At 50.5% G+C, this 24,871-nt stretch overlaps 1 protein-coding gene across 1 annotated transcript; it reads left to right on the top strand.

Annotated features, from left to right (window-relative positions):
• The first annotated feature begins 5,708 nt into the window (after positions 1-5,708).
• BCL6B (BCL6B transcription repressor) lies at positions 5,709-21,771 on the top strand. The gene is made up of 9 exons (XM_033169556.1): positions 5,709-5,910; positions 9,054-9,225; positions 10,747-10,968; positions 12,219-12,632; positions 15,226-15,335; positions 16,585-16,791; positions 18,310-18,440; positions 19,557-19,694; positions 21,633-21,771. The coding sequence occupies exons 2-9, from the start codon at positions 9,059-9,061 to the stop codon at positions 21,762-21,764; spliced, it is 1,521 nt and encodes a 506-aa protein (XP_033025447.1). The 5' UTR covers positions 5,709-5,910; positions 9,054-9,058; the 3' UTR covers positions 21,765-21,771.
• Positions 21,772-24,871: the final 3,100 nt, after the last annotated feature.

Genomic DNA, 24,871 nt, shown 5'->3' with positions numbered 1-24,871 from the left:
GGGCAGGGGAAGGTGGGGGAGGGGAGCAGGACTCCTGGGTTCCCTTCCCCAGGAAAGAAGGCCTGGTGGGAAGCCAGGATTCCTGAGGGCAGTTGGGTCTAGTGGGCGGAGGCAGGCCTAGGCACCCAGGCTTGGAAAAGGAGTGGGGGGGGCCTGGCGCTATTCCCCCCCCCCCACCTCGCCTAGGGAGCTGTGATGCAGAGTTGCGTGTCTGAGACAGGGACAGGGTGTGCCAGGATCCCGGTCGGGGGTCTGCGTGTCACGGCACGCCTGGCAGGGGAGGGGATCCTACCCTGCCTCTGCCGCTGTCTGCCTTTGGCCGCCGCTCATGTTTCCCGGTCAGAGCTCTTGCTCCAGCCTTCCAGACGCCTCGGACTACAAATCCCATCGGCGCAGCACTGGAGGGGTTTGCCAGATGACCTTTGGGTGCCAGCTCCTTAAGAAGGAGTGGGATTTCGTGGCCGTCACAAGGGGGGGTCTGAGCTCACCCTTCCCCAGCTGAGGACCCTCCAGGTGGCCTGGACTACGGTTCCCATCAGGGAAGGCCGGTGTGGACCCCCAGGAAAGACCAGGGTTGAAATCCTCGCTTGGCCATGAAGCTCACTGGGCGACCTCGGGCCTGTCGCCGCCTCTCTCGGCTGAACCTACCTCACAGGGCAGTTGTGAGGATTAAATGAGAGCCGTGTGCAGCACTTTGAGTTCCTTGGAGAAAAATGGTGGGGTTGCAAGGCAAGGGAAGGCAATTAAATGCAATTAAATTAAATGGTTGTAACTAAACTAGAATCCCAAAACTCTTTTGGTGATTCTAATGAGAGGTGCAGTGGCGCTATGGTCTAAACCACAGAGACTAGGGCTTGTCGATCAGAAGGTCGGCGGTTCGAATCCCCGTGACGGGGTGAGCTCCCGTTGTTCAGTCCCTGCTCCTGCTAACCTAGCAGTTCAAAAGCATGTCAAGAGTGCAAGGAGATAAATAGGGACCGCTCTGGCAGGAAGGTAAATGGCGTTTCCGTGCGCTGCTCTGGTTCGCCAGAAGCGGCTTAGTCATGCTGGCCACATGACCCGGAGGCTGTCTGCGGACAAACGCCGGCTCCCTCGGCCTGAAAGCGAGATGAGCGCCGCAACCCCAGAGTCGTCCGCGACTGGAATTAACTGTCAGGGGTCCCTTTACCTTTATCCTGAAATGAGAGTTGACACCTTCCCCTATTACATTTTTCACCCAAGCGCCTTGAGGGGCGATGTGTGGGGTGTTCTTGCCCCCAACCGTCCCCATTAACTTTAGAACAACAACACTGTGAGTTAGGTCCAGGCTGCGTGGGTTCAGTCCGAGGCTGCCTGATATGTTTCACGGCAGAGTCGAGATCTGAACCCGGATCTCCTAAGCCTCCTCTGGACGCTGCCTGACAAACTCGATCCTTGGTGGTTTGGTTTTTGTTCGCCATGGATTGAAATTTATGGTGGTGTCTCATTCCTACAGTATAGCTGGCGCATTGGGTCAGTGCGCCAGAAGGTTGGTGATTCGAGCCCGCCCAGGGGCGACTGGGGGCAGGATTCCTGCAACAAAGGGGGTTGGACTAGATGACCCTCGGGTCCCCTTCCCATGGGGTGATGGGAGCTGTAGTCCAAAACATCTGGAAGGCACCAGGTTGGAAAAAGAGTGCCTTAGCTAGCCAAGGAAGGTCCCCAGAGCCTATTTTCTGCTTCCAACGCCAGAACTAAGCATTTAGACGCCAGAACTAGGTATAAAGAAACCAAGGCATGTGCAGAGTGCAAAAGACCGTGACGGTAAGAGCCATTTGATAGCGGAATGGACTCCCTCATAGTGGGCTCTCCTTCCTTGGAGTTTTTTCAAGGCCGCCTGCCAGGGATTTTTTGAGCTCTGATTCCTGCATTGCAGGGGGTTGGACTGGATGACCCCTGGGTGCCCCCTCCCACTTTGCAAGTCTATGATTCACGTTCATATATACGCCTGAAGGTGATCGGGAGAGGCTTCTGAGGAAGGAGGCGGGGATTTGACCTGCTGAGCAAGCTCACACACACACGCACATACACACACACACGGGAAACGGACGTGAATCACCGTCTCGTTCGCCCTAGCACTCTCCCAACCTTATCGGGCCCCGCCGGGCCTCTTTATCAATCTTGGCCGCGGCTCAAATGCTTTAATAGACACTGGAGAGCCGGAAAGAGCAAATATTGCCGCAGTTCTGTGTGCGAGATGAATCGGGGAGGGAACGGTGGGGTGGTGCAGTGGTTAGAGCGCAGGTCGGTCCTTTCTATCAGGCCAAAGAAGCCGGGGGGGGGCGGATGGAGAGAAGGCTATAGATCAGGAAAAACAGGCATCTGGCAAAGAAAGCCCAAAGGGCGGTTCTCCAACCGGCTGCCACATTGGCACTCTGGCGGTCTGGAATGAGGCCTGCCCACAATCTTCTTCCGCCCGAGGCGAGCAAGCGTCTATTTTTAAGGCTGGGCACGCCCCCCCCCCCAACACCCCACCCTGCTGACCGCTGCAGCGTTCTGTGAAATCTGAAGTCTAAATATAATACGAATCTGCAGGAGCATCTCGGAGTCCTTTTGCTATTTCGGACCTGGGAACTTCTTCCAACAGCTCACAAAGTCTCCCGAAATTACCCAGCTGACTCCAGGACCTCATTTCTGCCTTTGCACGTTTTCCTGACACCCCCTTCCCCTCCACCCACCACACCACCCAAAAGCTGACCTGTCTTGCCCAGCGAGGGTCTTTTGCTGTTGGGTTTTTTTCGCAGGGAAGTCCATAGCACCTTTCCTGGGGTCCATTCCCATTTATTTCATCGCATTTCATCTCGGCTTTTTATCCTCCGGTTTGCTCCAAGGTGCCTACATGGTTCTCTCCCGCTTCTCGTTGAATCCCCACGACAACCCTGCGAAGTAGTTGAGGCCGAGAGAATGACTCCCATGGGTCGAGTGGGGGGAATTCGAACCCTAATCCAATGCTCTAACCACTGCAACACACTGCCTCTCAATCAAGAGGGCTGTTTATTTGCTCATTTTGTTTCAATCCGACCTTTTCCTCCCATCGAGCAGAAGGGGGGGGGTGCATGGCTCTCTTCTCTCCTCCTGACAACCTCGTGTGGTAGGCCAGGCTGAGAGACGGTAGCGGAGGCAGGATTCGAACCATGGCCTCCCAGGTCCTAGTCCAGCCCTCTAACCACTACACCGCGCTGACTGTCTTGCGGGGGAGAAAGAAGGAAAGAGAGCTTCAAGAGGGGATGATGGCATTGGGAAGAAATCCCGCGCTGCAAAAGGCAAAGTTTGGAAGAGAACTTTAAAGGGAGCCTCTGGAGCAGTGCAGAATTCGCACTCGTCTCAAGCCAGCTCTGGGATCCAGCCTGCCCATTTCACCATGGCTAAGTCTCTCCAGCGGCATGTTTTTCCGACACATTGTAGGAAGAGGACCAAGTGTGAGGATAACTCAGTCCGTGGCAGACAGCAGGGCCTTATTGGTGTTGGCACCCCAATTATGGAATTCACTTCTCTCTGGGATACGGCTAGTGACAAATTTTCGGCAGATAGACCATGGTTAGCACATAGTTAAACTGGTAGGTGAACTATGTTGAGCACATCTGGTAGGTAAACTATGGTTAGCAAATAGTTAAGCTATGGAACTCCCTGCCACAGAAGGCAGCAATGACCAGCTTGGCTGGCTTTACAGTATAATCGGACAAATTCATGGCAGAGGAGAGGGCTATTGATGACTGCTGGCCAGGGTGGCTAGCTCAAGGAAGACCTGTCTGCCACAAGAAATAGTTACCCAATTTCCGTGACCTATATTGGGATTTCCAACTGACCAATGTCCAGCAGAGGCCTTATACTTCCAGACAGATGGCTGTTCACATTGCAATCACTGAATGCTCTTCTGCACAGAACTATAACAATATCCTCTCACCTAGAAAGCTAGTCTGTCAGCAACGAGGGTGAAACCGAGTCCCCTCCCTGACACTGCAGCGGGTTGAGCTGGAGGACCCTTTGGTGTCCCCATCAAACTCTCTGGTTCTGTGATTTTATAACAGGCCTGTTTTCAGCACATGAGAACCACCCTCCTGCTAAATAACAGTCCAGACAGGGGTCAGCAAACTTTTACAGCAGGGGGCCGGTCCACTGTCTCTCAGACCTTGTGGGGGGCCAGACTATATTTTGGAAAAATATGTATGAACGAATTCCTGTGCCCCACAAATAACCCAGAGACGCATTTTAAATAAAAGCACACATTCTACTCATGTAAAAACACCAGGTAGGCCCCACAAATAAGCCAGAGACGCATTTTAAATAAAAGGACACATTCTACTCATGTAAAAACACCAGGTAGGCCCCACAAATAAGCCAGAGACGCATTTTAAATAAAAGGACACATTCTACTCATGTAAAATCACACTGATTCCCAGACCGTCTGCAGGCCGGATTGAGAAGGCGATTGGGCCGGATCCAGCCCCCGGGCCTTAGTTTGCCTACCCATGACTTTTGAGACTCAGGTGAGACTCAGGAGAGACAGGTTTGCTATCTCACCTGCTGTTTGGAAGAACTGGAACACAAGAAGAGCAGAGGTTTCAAGGAAGGAAGAGTGTCCCCAAACATACACAGAGTGCTCCCACCACCTTCATTGAGCAAGTATTGCAGAATCTGAGATTTATGGTTCAGGAATTCGAAGGCAAGAGATTAGGAGTCCACTGCGAGGGAGACGCCTGCTGTCCAATATCAGTTAGGAAAGGAGAGAGATCCGGTGATCGCAGCTCCTCTGTTTGTGCCTGGCATCAGAGGAAGCAAGCCTCTGGGTTTTGCAAAACCACTCGGGGGCAGGTGCCAGAAAAAACTATTGTGGAGATAGAGCATAGCCATGGCCTGGCCAGTAGACGTCTAGATTTGTGGCCATCACTGCTTCCTGTGGCAGGGAGTTCCGCAGATTAGCTCCGCGCCGCGCGAAGAAGTCCTCCTTCCCCCCCTTTCCTAAATCTTCCAACACTCACTGGAGTTAGGAGAGATGGGGAAATCGACTTTTCTCCGTCCACTCTGTCCATGCAGCGCACCTTTCCATTCCCAGCTGCGTGGAGGGGGTGGGGTTGAGAGAAACGCCCTCGGATAGTCCACGGCCGAGGGAACTGGGACCCCCCCCCCACTCTTCCCGCCGTCCTTTTGGCTCCGTTTGAACTCGGGACCAAAGACTCAGGAAAAGCGCGATGGTGGGGGGGGGGGGGAGAGGGGAGGAAATGGTCTCATGCAAACAGGTGCTTCCTCTCTCCGGCCTTCGCCCACCCCCCCAACAAAAAAAAAACAAAAAAAAACCTAAAAACCCCTCCAACGCACGCCCTCCGCTTTGCAAGAAATGTCACAATGTAAGGAAGCGTGAAGCAAAGTCTAGAAAAAGCCTTAGGGGTGGGGAGGGGGCTTTGAATCAGGGACATCCCCCCCCCACCCAGTGCGTTTGGCAAGATATCAAGATTTGGGGAACTGGAAGAAGGCAGCCAGGGTTTTTATTGGGGGGGGTGTCATGCTTCTATCTTTGGGGTTGTGGGGTACGGCTAAGACGCGGAGCAGAGTTTCCCTGAGTTGCAAGCGCCCCCTCTTTTTCCTGAAAGCGCTATAAATACACCCACTCCTGTCCCCCCCAGCCAAAAAAACCCCCACACAGACACACCTCTCTCTGCTTCCCAGTACAGCTGAGCCAAACTCTGAAAGGAAGGATGTGTGACTTACGCCGTTTCCTTTCCGACGTTATAAAAAGGCCATGCCGGCCCGGCGGTCCTCTGAGGCTGGTTCTCGGGGCGCCGCGGCTTCGGGGGGGTGAAAGGGGGTTCAGCTGGCTCTCTGGCCCCCTCCCCACCTGCGGGCAGGGATAGCACCTTGCAGGCGGCTCCAGGAAAGACCCTGCGGGACAGGGGGGTAAGTACCCAAAACCAGGCGTTCCCAAAAATGCGCAAAAGGGGTGAAGGGCAGGTGGGTTTTTTTTTCTTGGGGGGGGGAACGGGGTTCAAGGGGTGAAGGAGAGGCTACCCGTGGCTACCGCTAGCCCAGAGGGCTATGCTCTACGCCGTCCCCTGTCGGAGGCAGTAAATGCGTCTGGATGCCAGTTGCTGGGGAGAGATTCTCGTGCGCTCGGGTTCTGCTTGCGGGTTTCTCCATCGTGGGCACCAGCTTGCTTCACGTGAAAAGAGGGTGGTTGGGTTTAGATGAGTCCAGGGTCTTCTTAGGTTCTTAGCAGCGGGCTGGGAGGAAACGGGACCCGGGGGGGTGGTTTGGTGGGGGAGAGGCGGTCTCAGTTTCCATGGTCTCATGCGCTCGCCTTGCGCTTTTCTCCCCAAAGGCTCAGGACAATAGAGCCATATCCACATCATCGTGCAGGTAAATTATATTCCAAATATATAATTCGGAATAAAAAAATCCATTTGGAATATAAATTTATATTTGTGAAATCAAATAAAAATGATTTCAAAAAACAAAACAAAACAAAAATAAAAATCCCGGGAACTGTAGTTTACCCCTTGGGGTGCGATGATTCCAAGGACCCTTGGAGAACTACAGTTTCCATTACTCTTAAAGGGGCAGGGACATGGGCTTCGAACGCATGGGCAAATCTGAAATCCCTTTGAGGTTTAAGAACCCTGGGAACTGAAGTTTAAGCCCTTCGCAAACCTACAATTCCCAGCACCCGAGATTCTCTTGAGGAGAAGGAAATGCGCTTCGAATGTACCGTGCGTACGCACAGGACCAGGACTTGGGAGAGGCCAGGGTTCGAATCCCCATTCGGCCGTGAAGCTCCCTGGGTGCCTTGGAGCCAGTCACTGCCTCGCAGGGTTGTCGTGGGGGTGGGGGGGAAGAACCATGCGTGCCCCTTTGAGCAAATTGGAGAGAAAAAAGGTGAGATGCAAATGCAGTCGTCGACCGATCCATCAGATATTTGAAGGCGCCTCGAATCCTAACTTGGGAAGAAGGCTGGATACAAATGCATTAAATAAACACAACAAATTGGGTGCAAGGGATCGTGGGAACGAGGGACTCCCGGGAGGGTTTTCCATGACTTCTTGGAGGTGAGCTGCGTGCGGCCGCAAAAGGCAGGGCGCCAAGACCTCTGCGTTCTTCAGTAAATGAATGGAGGGAGGATCAAAGAGCCGGCTGGCAGCCAGGATTCCTGGGTTGTGCCCTCCAGCTCTGAGCTGCGTCCCTGGCCTGGGAAGACTCCCCTTTGATGGATGTTTCTAAACACAGCTCAGGTGGCCATCTGTCAGGGGTTCTTCAGCTATGATTCCTGCATTGCAGGGGGGTGGGCTAGATGGCCGCTGGGGTGCCCCCTTCCAACTCTCGAGTTCTCGATATGACTCCAGGACACCCGAGCTCAAGGCAGCTCAGTCGGCAGAGTGTGAGGCTCATTCTCTCCCTCCCTCCCTCTCTCTCTCTCTCTCCCTCATTTTCTAATTTACATTTCAAAATATTCATTTAAACAACCTTAAATCAATGACTCCCTTCCTTCTCTTTTTCCATTGTTCCGTTTTGCATGCCAAACATCCCTGCATATTTTACATGAACCAAACCGTTCAGTAAACCATTGTTACATCCATAGAAATTTATTTAACATTGCTGGATTTTTATCTCAATGCTACCAGCGTTTTTAAACGAACACAATTTTCACCCATATATTCAGTAAACGTTTTACAGTCTTCTCTAAACGTATGTTCTTCTTGTTCTCTTATTCTACAGGTGAAACTCGAAAAATTAGAATATCGTGGAATAGTCCATTTATGTAAGCGATTGTTTTCATTAGCTACTGGAGTTTAATATATGAGATAGACTCGTGACATGCAAAGCGAGATATGTCAAGCCTTTGCTTGTTATAATTGTGATGATTATGGCGTACAGCTGATGAGAACCCCAAAGCTGAGATTGTTAATTTGGGGTTCTCATCAGCTGTACGCCATAATCATCACAATTATAACAAATAAAGGCTTGACATATCTCGCTTTGCATGTCCTGAGTCTGTCTCATATATTAGTTTCACCTTTTAAGTTGAATTACTGAAAGAAATGAACCTCTCCACGATATTCTAATTTTTCGAGTTTCCTTCGGTTGGGACCTCGCTCCTTTTCCATTTTTCGGCTAACAAAACACAGGCCGCAGTAGTAGCATACATAAATAGCCTTTTTTGACACCTGGGAATTTCCATCTGAATTATCCCCAGCAAAGAGGACTCTGTGGTTTTCTTTTGGAAAGGTACTTTTAAACATTTTTTCCCCAATTCATTATATATCATTTCCCAATACTCTTTTATCCTTTTACAAGTCCATCACATGTGATAAAACTTAACCTCATTACATCTCCAGCCCTTATCCGATTCGGACATATACATTTTAGCAAGTCTACTCGGAGTTAAATACCATCTATAAATCATTTTCAGGTAGTTCTCCTTCGGTGAATAACATGCTGTGAACTTCAAATCACTCTTCCAAAGTTTTCCCCAGAGATTTAAATCTATATTTTGTGTGTGTGTGTGTGTGTGTGTGTTTCTCTCTCTTTCTCTCTCTTTCTCCCCGTGATCTTTTAGGTTTTCTTGCTTTTGGTGTAACTGTATATGCTTTTAATTTTTCTTTCTTTCTTTTCTTTTTATAGATATCTTTATTGCATTTAAAAATTCACCAAAAAAAGAAAACAAATTAATCCATGCACCCACATGTAGCAAAAAGAAAACGATACATAAAAGAAAATATATAAAAAAAGAAAAAAATACTTGTCAAGTACACAAAGTTATTTAAGGAGTACAAACCATCGTTCAAATATTCTATACACAAAGTTCATAGCAACACATCACCTTCATATTCCCTCTTTCTTTCTCCCCTTTACCATCACATTCTTCCTATTCCTTGTGTGTCAACTGACTTCCCTCTACCTGTATATATTATGTCCTGTATATCTATTGGCCAGCAGAGTGGGAGGCTCCTAATCTCAGGGCTGCGGGTTCGAGTCCCGCAACGGTGGGTTGGACTAGATGACCCTTGGTGGTCTCTGCGATTCTAAGGCTCTTCCCGCTCCCGCAGGCGCGATGGCCGGTCCACGCGACCAGAGCGACGTGCGCGAGTTCACGCGCCACTCCGGCGACGTCCTGATGAACCTGAATGAGCTCCGGAAGCGCCACATCCTCACGGACGTCACCTTGCGGGTGGGGGGGTGCCCTCTGCAGGCCCACAAAGCCGTCCTCACCGCCTGCAGGTGAGCGTCCCACCCTACTTGTGTGTGTCCGTGCCACGCGTGGCCAAGGGGATCCACAGGAGGGCAGCGGCAGCTCGTGAAAGCGTAAGAGGGAGCGCATGAGGAGCGTTTGGTTGGGAGACACGTCCAGTGAGCCCCACATGGTTCAGGGAGTGCGAGAGGCCCCAGATATGGGGCACCGGTTTTGTGGCGCACACATGGCGCTGCCAGGACACAGAGCAACCACATGGCATGTGATACAGTGCCAGATTTACGTATAAGCTAAACAAGCTATAGCTTAAACAAAATAGAAAATTCTTTCCAGTAGCACCTTAGAGACCAACTGAGTTTGTTCTTGGTATGAGCTTTCGTGTGCATGCACACTGAAAGAAAGTTATCTGAAGTAGTGTGCATGCACAGGAAAGCTCATACCAAGAACAAACTTAGTTGGTCTCTAAGGTGCCACTGGAAGGATTTTTTTTTAATTTCTAAAGCTGTTGCACAATACAGTGGTCCCTCGCTAGACGAATGCCTCGCTAGACGAAAAACTTGCTAGACGAAAGGCATTCGTTAACAAACAAACAGAATAAAGTTACAGAATAAAGTTCTGAAGAAGTGTGTATGCACACGAAAGCTCATACCAAGAACAAACTCAGTTGGTCTCTAAGGTGCTACTGGAAAGAATTTTCTATTTTGTTTCGACTATGGCAGACCAACACGGCTACCCACCTGTAACTGAAGCTATAGCTTAGGGCAGCGGTCAGCAAACATTTTCAGCAGGGGGCCGGTCCACTGTCCCTCAGACCTTGTGGGGGGCCGGATTATATTTTGGAAGAAGAAGAAAAAAAATGAACAAATTCCTATGCCCCACAAAATAACCCAGAGATGCATCTTAAACCAAAGCACACATTCTGCTGGTGTGAAAACACCCATGCAGGCCCCACAAATAGCCCAGAGATGCATTTTAAATAAAAGCACACATTCTACTCATGTAAAAATACGCTGATTCCCGGACCGTCCAGCACAATATAAAAGTATTCGTATTACAATTACGAAGTTGAACCATGTGCCGTGGGAAGACCCAGGAGCTGTGTCATCCTGGGAACAGCAAGGGTCTCGTTTTGATGTTTTATCACATTGTTGTTGTTGTTGTTGTTGTTGTTGTTGTTGTTGTTGTTGTTATGTTTGGAGCTGCCCAGAGTGGCTGGGGAAACCCAGACAGATTGGCAGGGTATAAATAAATTATTAATAATAATAATAATAATAATAATAATAATATTCACAAATCCTAACCAGGGTGCTCCAGAACCATGGTCTCCCAAAGGAAACCATGGTCTCCCAAAGGAAACCATGGTCTCCTAAAGGAAACCATGGTTTGCCCTATGTGACCTTCCCACATCCTGGCATAGAAAGTGGCTGCAGCTAGAGCATGCTGGGAACTGTGGTCCCTTCTACTTCGCTTAAGGGAGCAATGCATGCTGGGACTTGCGGTCCTCTTGCCCTGACTCCTCTCCTCCTCCTTCTTCTGTGTGCCCTTCCCAGTGGGTTTTTCTACTCCATCTTCCTGGGCCAGGGGGGCCACGAGGTCAGCGTGCTCACCTTGCCCAGCTCCATCGAGCCCGCCGGGTTCCAGGCCCTCCTCGACTTCATGTACACGTCCCGCCTGATCCTCACGCCGGGCACCGTGCCCGCGGTTCTGGCTGCCGCCTCTTACCTGCAGATGGAGCACGTGGTGGAGAGTTGCCATCGCTTCATCCAGGCCAGGTACGCGGGCGGGCGGGGAGGGCAAGAGGACGAATCGCTGAGAAATGGGTTGGAAGATTCGAGGCAGAGGAACTGCGGAACTCCCTGCCACTGGAGGCGGCGACCGCCACCAACTTGGATGGTTTTAAAAGAGGACTGGACCAATTCGAAAAGGCTGGGGGGGGGGGAGGCTATCATCCAGAACAGTCCATGGTAAGAGGCAGCAAATGCTTCTGAGTCTCAGTCGCTGGGAAACGCAGGAACGGAGTGGGCTCCTGTGTTCGAATCCTGCTTGGGGGTTTCTCATCCTGGGAATCTGGTTGGCCACTGTGAGAGCAGGACGCTGCTGGACCAAAGAAGGGCCAGTGAAATCAAACGTGGGAGGCAACGTCGGTGTAAAATTCGTCAAAATATAAGCACTCTGCCGTTCTTAAAACATACCTGGTAGGCTTGCCTAAGGAAATAAGCTTTGAGCAGGTGCTAGATGCAGACCGGCTGTCTTAAAGGCAGCCGTGGAAATTTGGGGAGATGACAACAAAGGCTCCTTCAATTCAGAAGGCCTATCCCACTTCCTCCTCCTTCTCTGCTTCTTTCTCTCGTTCAGGGCAGACAAAGCATTTTTCCCCCCACGCAGCGCAGTGGAACTCACTGCCACAGGACGGCTTGAAAAGAGGTCCAGGCAGATTCATGGAGGAGACAGCTATTGACGGCAACTGGCCAGAACGGCTAGGGACGCGGGTGGCGCTGTGGGTTAAACCACAGAGCCTAGGGCTTGCCGATCGGAAGGTCGGCGGTTCGAATCCCCGCGACGGGGTGAGCTCTTGTTGCTCGGTCCCTGCTCCTGCCAACCTAGCAGTTCGAAAGCACGTCAAAAGTGCAAGTAGATAAATAGGTACCGCTCCGGCGGGAAGGTAAACGGCGTTTCCGTGCGCTGCTCTGGTTCGCCAGAAGCGGTTTAGTCATGCTGGCCACAAGACCCAGAAGCTGTACGCCGGCTCCCTCGGCCAGTAAAGCGAGATGAGCGCCGCAACCCCAGAGTCGTCCGCGACTGGACCTAACGGTCAAGGGTCCCTTTACCTTTACCTAGCCAGAACGGCTAAGCTCTGCCACCACACAGTTGGAGGCAGCAAATGCTTCTGAATAATCCCAGTTGCTGGAAGTCAGAGGAGAAGGCTCCTGTGTTCGAATTCTGACTGTGGGTTTCCATAATGGGCTGTGAGAACGGGACGCTAGTCCTTCTTACTGTGTCCTGTTCTTATGTTCTTACGCAGCTACGACCGGGTGACCTTCTTCCTCACCCCCCCGGCGCCCACCTTCCTCCGCCACAAACCCCTGGAAGACGCCGGGGGGTCCCTCGCACCCAGTTTCCCACGGCAGGGGCAAGAGGAACCCCCCACCACCGCCTCCGGCTGCCCTCTGCCAGTTCCCTACTGCCCTAAGGACAAGGAATTGGGGTCTGCGATGTCGCCAGGGGCCGGGGACCAGTCTCCTCCGGGCCAGCCGGCCTCCCCCCGCGAGTCCAGCGGCTGCGCCCCCCCAGGCGCGGACCCCAAAGCCTGCCACTGGAAGAAGTACCGCTTCATCGTCCTCAACTCTATGCTGCGCGAGGGGAGGCCGGACCCCCCCGAATCGCACGGCCAGGCCGGCCGGGATGGAGACCCCGGGGACAGGAGCCTCCTTCACAGGTCAGGGAGCCAGTGGGGTGGGAGGGGGCTTTACAGATGGACTCCGGCCTGCATGTTGGAAAAAAAAGATGTTTAGTTTCCTTGGGGCGGGGGGTGTCAGCTGGGCTCAGTGCCAGATTTACGTATAAGCTAAACAAGCTATAGCTTAGGGCCCCACTCTCTTGGGGGGGATTTAAAGGGGAAAAGAACTGGATGTAGATTTAAAGGGGGGATTTAAGGGGAAAACAACAACTGGAAGCACATTTCCAAAATATAAGTTAAAAAACAAAATGAAATCTATATACAGCAACAGTGTTTTGTGTTGTGTAGGCTCCTAGGATGTAAGTCATGGGCCCCGCCTGCTAGCCTGCTCCCTAAAATATCCCGGGTTTGCTCCTTTCTATATATAGGGTGCCTACATTCTGCATAATGGACTGGTTGCCTGGCAGCATGGGCAAACGGCTTGAGATACCTATGAGGTCCATCAATGACCATATAGCATATATTCAACACACAAAAAACCAGTGACAATTTGTTGTTGACAAAGGACAGCTGGACATCTAAAGGGCCCCGTTATCTTCAGTAGCTTAGGGCCTCATCAAACCTAAATCCGGCCCTGGCTGGGTGTCAGAAATTCCCTGATTGTAACAATTGAGGAGGGTGCTTCTGAGCTTGTGCAGAGTGCCTTTCCTCCGCATCTTGTTGTTGCACGCACGTCTAGGAGCATAGGGATAAGCCTCTGAGTGTGTCCGGAGCGCCATTTCTCTCCCATCGCACCTTGCTCCAAACACACTCCTCAGGCGCAGCATGGTGCCGATTACGCCAAGGCTGCAGGTTCGAATCCCCGTATGGGACAGCTGCATATACCTGCATTGCAGGGGGCCAGGCTAGATGAACTTTTGGGGTCCCTTCCAACTCTGTGGTTCTCTGAAATAGCTATGGGTCTGGGTTCAACAGTTCAGAGTGTGAAAACGGGGGCATGCAAAGACAAGGAATTTTTCTCAATTTCAAGTGGGATTAGGCAAGGCTGTCTTGTGTGGTTCATGTTTGTGGGCAGTTGAATTTTGTATCTTATTTTTTTACTTCTGCCCTTTTTTTGCGGGCCAGGATGCAAAAATGTGGCTGGTGACTTGGCTGCCCTGAGAGGTTGAGTTGACGTGAGAGGGCCGATTCTGCAACTATGGAACTCCCTGTTCGTTGATGCAACATCTCTCTGTTCCCACCAACACCTTTGGTGGTGAGATGGAGGGAGGGGGGAGGACTTTTTCTGTGGCTCCCCCCAGATTGCGGAATTAGTGTCTGCCGCCGGCTCTGGAGAAAGGCGGGATAGAAACATATTAAATAACAATAATGGAATCATAGTCAAGGCCTAGCATGGATGGAAGGAAGTCATATTTTAGTTCAATTTATGTTAAAATATATTAGAAGTATATGGCAAGGTGGTGGGTGGGAAAGGGGGGGAATGGTTGGTGTGATCTGCTAATTATTATTTTTCTTTGTTAATTTCTGTACCTTTATTTGTATTCTTTGTGATTTATAACTTTATTATTATTATTATTATTATTATTATTATTATTAGTATTTATTTGTATCTTTTTGGCTTTGGGGGAAAAAAATAATCATAGTGTTGGAAGGGACCCCAAGCGTCATCTAGTCATCTAGCAATGCAAAAATCACAGTTTAAGAGTGTGATGCAGCAGCTAAAAAAGCCAATGCAATTCTGGGCTGCATCAATAGGAGTATAGCATCTAGATCAAGGGAAGTAATAGTACCACTATATTCTGCTCTGGTCAGACCTCAGCTGGAATACTGTGTCCAGTTCTGGGCACCACAGTTCAAGAAGGATACTGACAAGCTGGAACGTGTCCAGAGGAGGGCAACCAAAATGGTCCAAGGCCTGGAAACGATGCCTTATGAGGAACGGCTTAGGGAGCTGGGTATGTTTAGCCTGGAGAAGAGAAGGTGAAGGGGTGATATGATAGCCATGTTCAAAGATATCAAAGGATGTCATATAGAGGAGGGAGAAAGGTTGTTTTCTGCTGCTCCAGAGAAGCGGACACAGAGCAATGGATTCAAACTACAAGAAAGAAGATTCCACCTAAACATTAGGAAGAACTTCCTGACAGTGAGAGCTGTTTGACAGTGGAATTTGCTGCCAAGGAGTGTGGTGGAGTCTCCTTCTTTGGAGGTCTTTAAGCGGAGGCTTGACAGCCATCTGTCAGGAATGCTTTGATGGTGTTTCCTGCTTGGCAGGGGGTTGGACTGGATGGCCCTTGGGGTCTCTTCCAACTCTAGGATTCTATGATTCTATGAATCCCTGACACATGACCATCCAATCATAATACTAATAATACCCCTGCCTCAAACACTAGATATTCTTTAGTAAACGCACAAAGGCACATATTTCCCTCCTGCCTTTTGGGGATGTGCAATTATTTTTCCATCAATCAGTTGTTTGTTTTACCGGTAATTGTTTGCAATCCATCGTATTAATTGCTTTAGTCTTGTTGCTGACTGCTCTGAGACCTGGGATGAAAGGCTTGGCTATAAATAGGAAGGTACGTTTCTGCCCGGCTCTAACCTTCCTTCCTTCCTTCCTTCCGTTCTCGCCCAGGCTGCCTTCCTCTCAGCCCCACTGCTCCGCCTGCAACCAGCCAGCCCCCCTGCTTTGCTCCCACCCTCCAGAGGACGCTTCCATGGGGCAGGGAGACCCCTGCGTTTCTGGTGAGTAGGAAGGGGCTGTGGTCGCCATCGGACGCCTGCCTCCGTGTGCCCCCTCCTCGGGAGGGCCGGAGGGCTGCAACACAACACGAGGACAGCGCATTTTTGGTGGTGGCTCCCCACTTGTAGAACGCTGTCCTCAGGGAGGCTCGCCTGGCGCCATTATTAGACATCCTTAGGGCATTTCTTTTCTGCCAGGCTTTTGGCTTTGAATTATCTGCAGCCTCCTTGAGCGGGTGGGATGTTTCAAACCCTGCTTTCCCCCAAAGTGAGATAGCAGAGGGCCTTCTCGGTGGTGGCGCCCGCCCTGTGGAACTCCCTCCCACCAGATGTCAAGGAAATAAACAACTATCTGGCTTTTAGAAGACATCTGAAGGCAGCCCTGTTTAGGAAAGCTTTTAACCTGTGATATTTTAAATGTATTTGAATATCTGTTGGAGGCCGCCCAGAGTGGCTGGGGGGACCCAGCCAGATGGGCGGGGTACAAATAAATAAATAAATAAATAATAATAATAATAATAATAATAATAATAATAATAATAATAATAAAATGTTTGATGTTTTATCGTGTTTTTAATATCCTGTTGGAAGCTGCCCAACGTGGCTGGAGAGGCCCGGCCAGATGGACAGGTTATAAGTAATTTATTATTATTATTATTATTATTATTATTATTATTATTATTATTATTAGTTTTTCTTCCTTTTCCTTCTGTGCCAGTTCTAACGTATCCCTTTGTTCATTTATACGTTGCAAGTTGCTCTGAGTTCCTCTGGTTAAAAAAAGAAAGTGACTGATAGATTTAATCGATGAATAAAAATAAGTTTATCCACCTCTCCACATCAGTTCGCAATTCATTAATTTTTTTCTAAAAGGGTCTCCTGAAAACCCACCCGGGTTTTAGCGCGAATTTCTCATAACGTGCACAGGGTCGGATGGCGTTTTGCCTCGTTTTCACATTTTTGTCAATGCGATGTTGCATATCGCAACACATTTTTAACATTAATAATAAATAAATAAATAAATAAAGCTCAGTTGGTAAGCGCATGGTGCTGATAACGCCAAGGTTGCAGGTTCGAATCCTGTATGATATTCCTGCATTGCAAGGGGTTGGACTAGATGACCCCCCCCCCCCCCGGCGCCCCTTGCAACTCTACAATTCTGGGAGTCTATGAAAAAAGGGATTTCAAGCCAGAGGGTGTGTTCTTGCACAGACCAGGCAGGCCCAAACGCCTCGCGCTTGTGACTCTGCAGGGGCTGGCCCTTACGACTGCAGTGCCTGTGACTTAGGATACCTGGAGGAAGACGAAGAAGAGGGGGAAGGAGGAGGAGGAGGAGGAGGAGGAAGCAGCCCCCCAGCCTCAGGAAGCGCCCTTGAGGAGAAGCCGTACAAATGCCATTTCTGCAACTCGGCCTTCCGCTACAAAGGGAACCTCGCAAGCCACAGATCTCTGCATACCGGTGCGTGCAGGATTTGTTTTGCCTTATTTTGAACATGTCTAAACTGGGTTTTCATCCAGAACATGGGCTCCAGGCCAGTGCATATAAAACTCAAATGTAAAGGGACCGCTGACCATTAGGTCCAGTCGCGGACGACTCTGGGGTTGCGGCGCTCGTCTCGCTTTACTGGCCGAGGGAGCCGGCGTACAGCTTCCGGGTCATGTGGCCAGCATGACTAAGCCGCTTCTGGCGAACCAGAGCAGCGCACGGAAACACCATTTACCTTCCCGTCGGAGCAGTACCTATTTATGACGTGCTTTTGACGTGCTTTCAAACTGCTAGGTTGGCAGGAGCAGGGACCGAGCAACTGGAGCTCACCCCGTCACGGGGATTCGAACCGCCGACCTTCTGATCAGCAAGCCCTAGGCTCTGTGGTTTAACCCACAGCGCCACCCGCATCCCTATATATCTATATATCAAAACAAAATAAAAAATTCCTTCCAGTAGCACCTTAGAGACCAACTAAGTTTGTTCTTGGTATGAGCTTTCGTGTGCATGCACACTTCTTCAGATACCAGTTGGTCTCTATGGTGCTACTGGAAAGAATTTTTTCTTTTGTTTTGACTATGGCAGACCAACACGGCTACCCACCTGTAACTGTATCTATATATCAATATTTATAATCAAAACAATAAATTGAACCTCAACAGGGACAAATGTGAGGTTCTGCACTTAGGCAGGAAGAACCAGATGCACAAATGTCAGATGGGGGACACCTGGCTTATATGTGAAGGGGACCTGGGGGTCTCAGTGGATCACAAGCTTAACATGAGCCAGCGGTGTGATGCAGCAGCAAAAAAGGCCAATGCTATTCTAGGCTGTATCCACAGAAGTCTAGTTTCCAGATCAATGGAAAGAATAGCCTTACTCTTATCTTTCTTGGTTAGACCACACCTTGAGTCCTGTGTTCAGTTTTGGGCACCACGATTTAAGGATACTGACAAGCTGGGAGGTGTTCAGAGGAGGGCGACCAAGATGATCAAGGGTCTGGAAAGCAAGCCATATGAGGAACGGTTGAAGTAACTGGGTATGTTTAGCCAGGAGAAGAGGAGACATGAAAGCCATCTTCAAATATCTGAAGGGCTGCCCCATGGAAGAGGGAGCAAGCTTGTTTTCTCCCGCTCTGGAGGGTAGGACTCGAACCAATGGCTTCAAGTTTCAAGACAGGAGATTCCGACTAAACATCAGGGAGATCTTTCTCCCGTTTGACAGTGGAACGGACTCCCTTGGGAGGTTGTGGACTCTCCTTCCTTGAAGGTTTTTAAGCAGAGGTTGGATGGCCATCTGTCAGGGGTGCTTTAGTTGAGATGGGGTTGGACTGGATGACCTTTGGCGGTCCCTTCCAACTCTGTGATTCCAGGAGTCTATTAAGAGTGGGGCGATGGAGTCCCATATCGGTGGGCGAGGGGGGTATGCAGAACTGTGTAACTGACTGGCCCCTGAAGTCTCACCTGTGCCACTGCTACCTGTCGCGCTTAGGAGAGAAGCCGTACCACTGTGGGATTTGCGGCGCCCAGTTCAACCGCCCGGCGAATCTCAAGACTCACCTGCGTATCCACTCCGGGGAGAAGCCCTACAAGTGTGAGACCTGCGGATCTCGTTTTGTGCAGGTAAAAAAAGGGGGGTACCTGGCATTGGGCGGGAGGCAACACCCTCCTTGTGGGGGACTCCCCGGTCCCGAATGGGGTAACTGTGCCCCTGAAGGACCAGGTACGCAGCCTGGGAGTCATTTTGGACTCACTGCTGTCCGTGGAGGCGCAGGTCAATTCTGTGTCCAGGGCAGCTGTCTACGAGCTCCATCTGGTATGCAGGATGAGACCCTCCCTGCCCGCAGACTGTCTGGCCAGAGTGGCACATGCTCTGGTTATCTCCCACTTGGACTACTGCAATGCACTGTACGTGGGGCTACCTTTGAAGGTGACCCGGAAACTGCAACTAATCCAGAATGCGGCAGCTAGACTGGGGACTTGGAGCAGCCGCCGAGACCACATAACACCGGTCTTGAAAGACCTACATTGGCTCCCAGGACATTTCCAAGCACAATTCAAAGTGTTGGTGCTGACCTTGAAAGCCCTAAACGGCCTCAAAGGTCCAGTATACCTGAAGGAGCGTCTCTACCCCCATCCTTCAGCCCAGACACTGAGGTCCAGCTCCGAGGGCCTTCTGGCGGTTCCCTCCCTGCGAGAAGTGAGGTTACAGGGAACCAGGCAGAGGGCCTTCTCGGTGGTGGCGCCCTCCCACCAGAGGTCAAGGAAATAAACAACTATCTTCACTTTTAGAAGACATCTGAAGGCAGCTCTGTTTAGGGAAGTTTGAAGTTTTATTGTGTTTTTAATATTCTGTTGGGAGCCGCCCAGAGTGGCTGGGGGAAACCCAGCCAGATGTGCGGGGTATAAATTATTATTATTATTATTATTATTATTATTATTATTATTCATCATCATCATCTGAGTGGCTGCCCATGAACCACCCTCTCTATGCAGGCTTCCTCCTTATTTGCCCCAGCAAAGGGCTCCCCCACATGGTGCCTGCTGGCATTGCACCCTGGTTGAGGGCCAGTCGGGTGTCTGCCATCCAGGTTCATGTTCGGATGATTGGTCAATTCGGTTAATTCCCGCATCCGGCTTTCCGGCAGCCTGCGCTATCCTGGAGGCTGAAGGTATGCAATCGTGGAACCGCAGAGCTGAACACGGAAAGCCCTGCTCACTCCTCCTTCCTTCTCCCAGGTCGCTCACTTGAGGGCCCACGTCCTGATCCACACCGGGGAGAAGCCCTACCCGTGTGGGACGTGCGGGACTCGATTTCGGCACCTCCAGACCCTGAAGAGCCACATCCGTATCCACACGGGAGAGAAGCCTTACCACGTGAGTGGGGAGAGGGGGAGTTTTTCCACGGTGTGTTTGGTGTGGCGGACGAGAAATGGGTCTTGGTGACTCCGGGTGGCTCCTGTTCTCGCCCCGTCGCCGTGTCCTCTGGTTCCTCCAGATTTTTAGGGCACCTTTTCACTAGGGCAGCCTCCAGGGTGAACCTCGAGAGGCTGGGAGTCGGATGCAGGAGCAGGGGAAAAGCAAACGCGATTTGAAGCTGCGTCAAAAGCCTAATGTCCAAAGTCAAAGGGAAGTCATTGTCCCCCCCTCTGTTCTGCCTTGGTCGGACCCCACCTGGAGTCCTTTGTCCAGTTCTGGGCAACACAATTTAAGGAGGATGTTGACAAGTTGGGAGATGTGCGGAGGAGGGAATACAAGACCACATGACACAGGTCTTGAAAGACCTGCATTGGTTCCCAGTGCGTTTCCGAGCACAATTCAAAGTGTTGGTGATGACCTTGAAAGCCCTAAACCAGGGGTGGCCAACTCCCAAGAGACTGCGATCTACTTGCAGAGTTAAAAACTGGCAGTGATCTACCCCCCCCCCTTTTTGGGGTTTGAGTCAAAGTTGTTGAGTTTTTTCAGGGAGGAGGTAAAATGTTCAGCCTTTTTAAGGGGAGCCACAGTTGATCAGCTTCTTTGGGGGGAGCCAATGATCTACCAGTGATCTACCGCAGACGTCCAGTGATCTACCGGTAGATCACGATCTACCTGTTGGACATGCCTGCCCTAAACCATAGGTAGGCAAACTAAGGCCCAGGGGCCGGATCTGGCCTAATTGCCTTCTCAATTCAGGCCGCGGATGGACCGGGAATCTGTGTTTTTACATAAGTAAAATGTGTGCTTTTATTTAAAATGCATCTCTGGGTTATTTGTGGGGCATAGGAATTCATTCAATTCCCCCCCCAAAAAACCACAATATAGTCCAGCCCCCCACAAGGTCTGAGGGACAGTGGACCGGCCCCCTCCTGTAAAAGTTTGCTGACCACAGCTCCTAAACGGCCTTGGCCCAATATACTGAAAAGAGCATCTCCACTCCCATCGTCCAGCCTGGACACTGAGGTCCAGCTCTGAGGGCCTTCTAGCGGTTACCTCCCTGCGAGAAGTGAGGTTACAGGGAACCAGGCAGAGGGCCTTCTTGGTGGTGGCGCCCGCCCTGTGGAACACTCTCCCATCAGATGTCAAGGAAATAAACAACTACCTGACATTTAGAAGACATCTGAAGGCAGCCCTGTTTAGGGAAGTTTTATTTCATGACTGGTGTTTTAATGTATTTTTAATTTTTTGTTGGAAGCCGCCCAGAGTGGCTAGGGAAACCCAGCCAGATGATAATAATAATAATAATAATAATAATAATAATAATAATAATAATACTATAAAGGGTCTGGAAACCAAGCCTGATGAGGAACGGTTGAAGGAGTTGGGTGTGTTTAACCTGGAAAAGAGGAGACTGGGAAGGCCTGTTCAAATATCTGAAGGGCTGTCACAAGGAGGGTGGAACAAGCTTGTTTTCTGCTGCTCCGGAGGGTAGGACCCAAATCAATGGATTACAAGAAAGAAGATTCCACCTACACATTAGGAAGAAATTTCTGGCAGTGAGGGCCGTTCAGCAGAGGAACAGACTCCCTCAGAAAGCGGTGGACTGTCCTTTGGCTCCTGCCTGAGTAGGGATTCGAACTCAGGCCTCCCCAGTCTCACTTTGATACTCTAACCACTGCACCACGCTGCCTTCCCAGCGTTTCCTTTTGCCACAGAGATGTAAGGGGAGAGGCGTGCCGCTGTTTCGGAATACAACTCCCAGCACGGCCGTACGGCCCTGGGCCTGATGGGAGTTGTAGCCCGACGCGGCCGAAGGGGCGCCAGGTTGGGGGGGAAGCCGCCCCGGAGCACTTTGGGACGGAGGCGCCCGCCTTGACACCTGTCTGCTCTCCGCAGTGTGAGAAATGCGACGTCCGCTTCCGCCACAAGAGCCAGCTGCGGCTGCACCTGCGGCAGAAACACGGCGCCGTCACCAACACCAAGATCCGCTACAAAGTCCTCGAAGGCCCTTACGCCGGTCTCTGCTGAGCGGGGAGCGTATTGTGAGGGTTTTTTTCCAGATCCACAAATCCGCCAACCGGCAAATTCTGCGCTCAGGTATCAGTTTGGAATCTTCCCTGTCCTGCACCTGAGAGCTGGACCTTTTGGTGTCTGAAACTCAGAATATCCGACTCACATTCTTTTGTGGCTGCATTTTTTTCCATTATTTAAAGAGGTTCCTGCGAATAATTAAATGAAGAAACATTCAGACGCCTGCCAGATCCAAACCCCCCCAAATTTAGACAATTCGGCAAGTTTCGAATGTTTAGATTCAGAGCTGGTTATTATTCAGAATCAGGGCAGGGGAGATACTGAGCAAACATTCTTGGTTCGTGCCCCCAACTCCCAAGATATAAACCCACTAGGCCCTACTCCCCTCTTGGGGGGGGGGGTGGAGAAAAAACCCCAGAAGCCTTTGCTGATGTACGGCTCTGCAGGCAGTGCCAAAATAGTAAAAGCAGAGTTTCCAATCTCTTGCCTTTTTAGTTTATATGTTAACTTTTGTAGAGGAAGGGGTCATACCCCCTCACTTTTCCTGCCAAAGCACCGCCTGGGAAGCGGTGCAAAATTCGGTGCTCAAAAGAGGAGAGGTGCAAAAATTCGGTGCTCAAAGGAGGAGAGGTGTAAGGCATGCGCGAAAGTCCTGGGCCCACAGAGAAATCAGTGCAGGTTCTTAGGTTAGGAGCAGAAAAAGCTGTTACATCTGATATACACCTCTCGGGCTGCATAAATGCACCGTCCCTTTAAAGCACGCCCTTCCCCTCAAAGGATTCTGGGAACTGTAGTTTGCTGAGGCTGCGAGGGGTGAAAACTACGGCGCCCGGAATTATTTGGGGGAAAGAATTTGCTTCCGACGTGCTTTAGAGGTGTGGAGTGGCCTTAATACCACACGGTGTCATTTGTTAGGGGCTGCTGGGAGTTGTAGCGCGGGGAGAGGGCTCGTTAGCAATTATCAAACCCTTAACAAACTAGAGTTCCCTCCCGTAATTCACTGGAGGGAGGCCACGGCTATGGATTCCCAAGGTGCTTTGGGGGGGCGGAAGCTGTGACCGTGGATTCCCAGAATCCTCTGGGGCACATTCAGCCCAGTACTTGACTCCTTTGACCAGCAGAGTCTCTCGGGCAGACTTTCCCCTGCTCCTGAGATTTGAACCCAGAACCTTCTGCATGCAAAGCAGGGGCTAACCCCACACCCCAGCTATGGATTCTGCTCTCCTCCTCCACAGGACAAAAGCTAGCCGCATCTTTCGACAGCGGGGTGGCAAATGTTGCACGGAAACCTCTAGCCAGCCTTTCTCCTGGACCACAACTCCCATCAGCCCCCTGGCCTGCGCAGCCGCCTGCTGCTGAGGCTGCTGGGAGTATGGCTGCCCTGGGCTGCTGGGAGTTGTAGTCCAAAGCCGCCAAAAGGCGCCAAACTGGAGAAGGCCGAGTTAGAGGACTTTATTAGAATCGTTGTTTGACTTCATTTTGTTTTTTTTTAACGTTATACTTTGCTCTTTCTAAATGTGTTATTTTGCTGGCCAAATCTGTCTTGTCTGTTCCTAGTGCTCCATTGTTATTCTTGAGTATTATTATTATTATAATTATTATTGCTGCTGTTTCCTTCTTCCGACTGCGATGCTGCTTTGTTTGCCGATCTTCCCCTCAGTCTCGAAGAGATGTTGCAGGTCACGTGGGCCGCTTCCACCCTGTTCCATTAAAGCCCTGTGCGATACCACTTTAAACAGCCACGGCCCAGAGAATCATGGGAACTGTAGTTTGTTCATGATGCCGAGAGTTGCGAGGGGACCCTTCCATTCCCCCCTACAGGGCAACAGTTCCCAGAATTCCCTGGGAAGTGGGACTGACTCTCATGGGAGTCCTGGGAGCTGTAGTTTGCTAAGAGTGTTGAGGGGAGACCCCCCCATCTGCCCCACGTAGAACTATAGTTCCAGAGTGCTTTAACCATCAACCCCTCTTCCCAGGGGATTCTGGGAATTGTGCCTCTGGGCAGGAGGATAAGATAGGGTTTATAACACATATTTCAAGAAGTAAAAACCCGGACACATAAAGTTGTTGAGTTTTCTTAAAGGAAAGTTGTTGAGCCCCAGATTTCCCCCAGACACTAATTCCGTCATTGGAATCCCGGGAAAATCCGGGTTTATGGCCTCGGGTGTCAGTTCCCATAATGCCTTGGGGGAAGCGCTGGCCGTTTAAAGTGGAATCAAAGCACTTTTAAAGGATGGTGTGAACGAAGGCATGTTCAGAGAACCTTATCCGGAACTGGGCCTGGCAGGAGCAGAAAGAAAGTAGGGAACGGGGACACGGAGAGGTCTGGAACTTCAGCCGCTCCGGAGGTTGCAACGGAGGGGGCCTAAGAACTTTCCAGAAGTTTCTAGAAGAGGTCTGGAACCTCAGAAACAGAGGAAAAAGCTAATGGAACAACAGGAGACACCTTGAGGGAGCACCAGCCTGCCTCCTCCAGATTCCACTTTCTTTTTTAAAACTTTTTCTTTGCATAAGTTTTCAGGAAATGAGATGATTTCCCTTTTCAAACGGAGGTGTTAGGAAAAGGCCTCCCCTCCGGTGAGACAGGAAGGAAGGAAGGTTCTGCGTTGGCATGGGGCCGAAGGCGGCACCCCCAAGTGGAAAACGAATGTCCCCAAAGACCTGGGTTCGAAAGGTGCGCCTTTCGAAGGTGTCCCTGGTGTGTCTGGCAAACGGGGAAAGCGGCATGTCGTGGAATTGTGGCTTTCAGTGCCAGGAATTGGATCAATCGGGCTGGTTCCCTTTTGGTCTGGGTAAAGTTTGGAGGGGGGCAGAAAGATACAGGTATATTTATTCATGCACGCCTGCAACAAAACAATCTCTTTGTAAGGTCGCCAAACTGTATATCCTTGCATTGTTTCAATAAAGCTAAAGTTGTCCGGCGATTATTCGTCGTTTCTCGAACATCTTGAATGGGGACTTTAAAATAATTTTTTTAAAAAAACCTGTCTTGTTGGGTAGGCCAGTAATTTACTGCTAAGGATTTGCTGCTCGGCTTCCACCGGGTTGAGGCTGGGGAAAGGCTTGAAGCAAGAGCACGTCTCCCTATTTGGAGACAGCTGATT

This window comes from Lacerta agilis, chromosome 14 (assembly GCF_009819535.1).
Source record: "Lacerta agilis isolate rLacAgi1 chromosome 14, rLacAgi1.pri, whole genome shotgun sequence".
NCBI lineage: Eukaryota > Metazoa > Chordata > Lepidosauria > Squamata > Lacertidae > Lacerta > Lacerta agilis.
The sequence above is the reverse complement of the archived record's forward strand: the minus strand, read 5'-3'. Positions and strand labels throughout refer to the sequence as shown.

Excerpts from the sequence above, each read along its gene's own strand:
- BCL6B (XM_033169556.1), top strand. The coding sequence starts at position 9,059 with ATGGCCGGTCCACGCGACCAGAGCGACGTGCGCGAGTTCACGCGCCAC. Across the intron at positions 15,336-16,584 it reads GGGAGACCCCTGCGTTTCTG|GGGCTGGCCCTTACGACTGC; the intron begins GTGAGTAGGAAG and ends GTGACTCTGCAG. Across the intron at positions 16,792-18,309 it reads CCACAGATCTCTGCATACCG|GAGAGAAGCCGTACCACTGT; the intron begins GTGCGTGCAGGA and ends TGTCGCGCTTAG.